The sequence below is a fragment of the Mizuhopecten yessoensis genome, unplaced genomic scaffold (genome assembly GCF_002113885.1).
Source record: "Mizuhopecten yessoensis strain PY_sf001 unplaced genomic scaffold, ASM211388v2 scaffold10509, whole genome shotgun sequence".
NCBI lineage: Eukaryota > Metazoa > Mollusca > Bivalvia > Pectinida > Pectinidae > Mizuhopecten > Mizuhopecten yessoensis.
In genome coordinates, this window is record NW_018408582.1 from 260,937 (window position 1) to 262,995 (window position 2,059).

Here is a 2,059-nt window from a genome sequence, read left to right on the forward strand (position 1 = left end):
GAGTTTATTTTTCTTGTTGTTTAAGCACTCGTTATTAGGTCAGTGAAGCATGATGAAGGTAGGTTTTAAAATCCGTTCTCTGATGCTGGCTGTTAAATAAGTAAAGAGCAATTTCCAATATACAGATTATTATACTTTGTTGTTTTAAGGTTCCAAAATAGATAATCACATGGTCTTTGTTGTTAGGATGCTGCCTAGTCTAATGGCTACAATTAATACATTTCTTTTTTATCACTTTGTTTTCTTTTCGTTGTTGATCATTTTCACTTGTAGTACGAAGTATGAAAGCCTTTATTTGAACATTAAGGAAACCGATGCAAAGAACAAAACGATTTTAGGATACACAATGTTTGTAATAAATACAAGTATCCGTCATTTATGTGAATATTCTCCTAAAATACTCATTATGATTTCACATAATTATATAAATTATGATATAAATTATTGTAAGATGTTTTGCTATAGTGTTTATAGTAATTTATACAGAAAGTACATGTTTAGGTATAATCTTATATTAAATAATGTTGGCAGCTCTCACCTGCTCTGGCACTGCTGTTTTGGTAACCTTAATGTATCATCATACTCGTTGTAAAAAAAAAAAAAAAATTTTTTTTATTGGAACTGGATTATGTGGAGCATGTAGTATAAGTGTTGCATGAATTTGAATGAAGTAAAATTGTTGACGAAGATTCTACACTCTAACAAATTACTGACCTTTACTAGCCACTGGCTCTGTGTTGGGTGCCAAATTACCTTTTTATTGAATTGTTGCGATGATTGGCTTAGCCGTCGAATCCACAGTTGTCGTCTCCTCCCCATCCTCCACATCCCCATGGTCCCCAAGGTGCCCAGCCTCCGTACGACATTGGGTAATTGTTCCCCCAGCTGTTGTAACCTCCGGAACTGCCCCATCCCGACATGCCACCATTTCCATACCATCCGCCCATGCCTGGCATCCCGTGTGAATGCAGGCCACTCATCACGCCATTGAATCGACCCGGGAAGTAACCGTTGCCATATCCCCAGCCGTCATCGTTCCAGCCACCGTTCCAGGGAAAGTCAGCTGTAAATGAGAAATACAGAAACAAATCAGATGGCATATCGCCCTAGTTATACATCACTAATTATATATGTCAATTTAATCATTATTGTAATACTATATTGTAATTAATCCGTGAAAGTGTTTTGTTTTTGTTTACTAAAGAGTTTAACTAAATACTGGAACCTCGTTAACTGAATAAAGTAACTGCGTTTTATCATATACAGTGTTGTGTCCAGTTGTCTCAGTTTTAGATAATTCGTAAGGAGTATCGATTTTCATTATTCTAACCACCTTTACAAAAGAAAGTATACTCGTAGTGTTACAGTTAAGAATTTGGTTCAGGAAAATTACCAAGTTTTTCTATACTCCTTTTATACACCATCACTTCGAATTAAGTCATAAAATAATCCTGAAGGATAAGCATAATTTGGTCGAAACATTATTTGTGTCAATCTATACTCTATAAGTTATAAGTTTCTATCATATCTTATATTTGTAAAATACAATTTTGGCACATGACCCGAATATAAGCATATTGACTAGCTATCAATTCGGCTTAATCAGTCTTTTAAATATTACATACAGTAGAGCCTCACCTGACACAACAGTCAAACAGATGGCCATTAAGGCACAGCAAAGCGTAACCTTTCCCATGGTGGCAATGGAGGATCTCTGAGCCTGTCTGCAGGTCCGCGACAGCAATATATATATATAAGCCTTATGGTCCGTAACCTTTTCATGTATTCATAATTTACCTGAGCAGATTTAATTACCTTAATAATTATGAAATATCATTATCAACAAATTACTTAAAACCACATTTGACATTTCGCGTCTGATTTATGACTGTACCACTTTGTCTTCAAATTAGTGATGGATATTTTATGGACAAGATGACGTTATTTATAAACGGAAATATGAGCATGTTTGATTAAAAAACTGCTTTACAAATGATTTTATGCTGACCTTTACACACGAATCAGGTTTATAAATATTTCAGCAGGACACTAGATCAGC

The 2,059-nt window shown here is 34.9% G+C and overlaps 1 protein-coding gene across 1 annotated transcript; it reads right to left on the bottom strand.

The window, feature by feature from the left end:
* Positions 1 to 753: 753 nt before the first annotated feature.
* On the bottom strand, positions 754 to 1,706 carry LOC110460878 (glycine-rich cell wall structural protein-like). Its single transcript, XM_021514074.1, has 2 exons — positions 1,639 to 1,706; positions 754 to 1,063 (listed from the first exon to the last, which is right to left on the bottom strand). The coding sequence occupies exons 1-2, from the start codon at positions 1,694 to 1,696 to the stop codon at positions 783 to 785; spliced, it is 339 nt and encodes a 112-aa protein (XP_021369749.1). The 5' UTR covers positions 1,697 to 1,706; the 3' UTR covers positions 754 to 782.
* Between the last annotated feature and the right edge of the window lie 353 nt (positions 1,707 to 2,059).

What these genes read in the sequence shown, in the direction of transcription:
- LOC110460878 (XM_021514074.1), bottom strand. Translation starts at nt 1,696, where the DNA reads ATGGGAAAGGTTACGCTTTGCTGTGCCTTAATGGCCATCTGTTTGACT. An exon ending in CTGTTTGACTGTTGTGTCAG is followed by an intron (nt 1,064 to 1,638) that starts GTGAGGCTCTAC and finishes TCTCATTTACAG; the next exon opens with CTGACTTTCCCTGGAACGGT.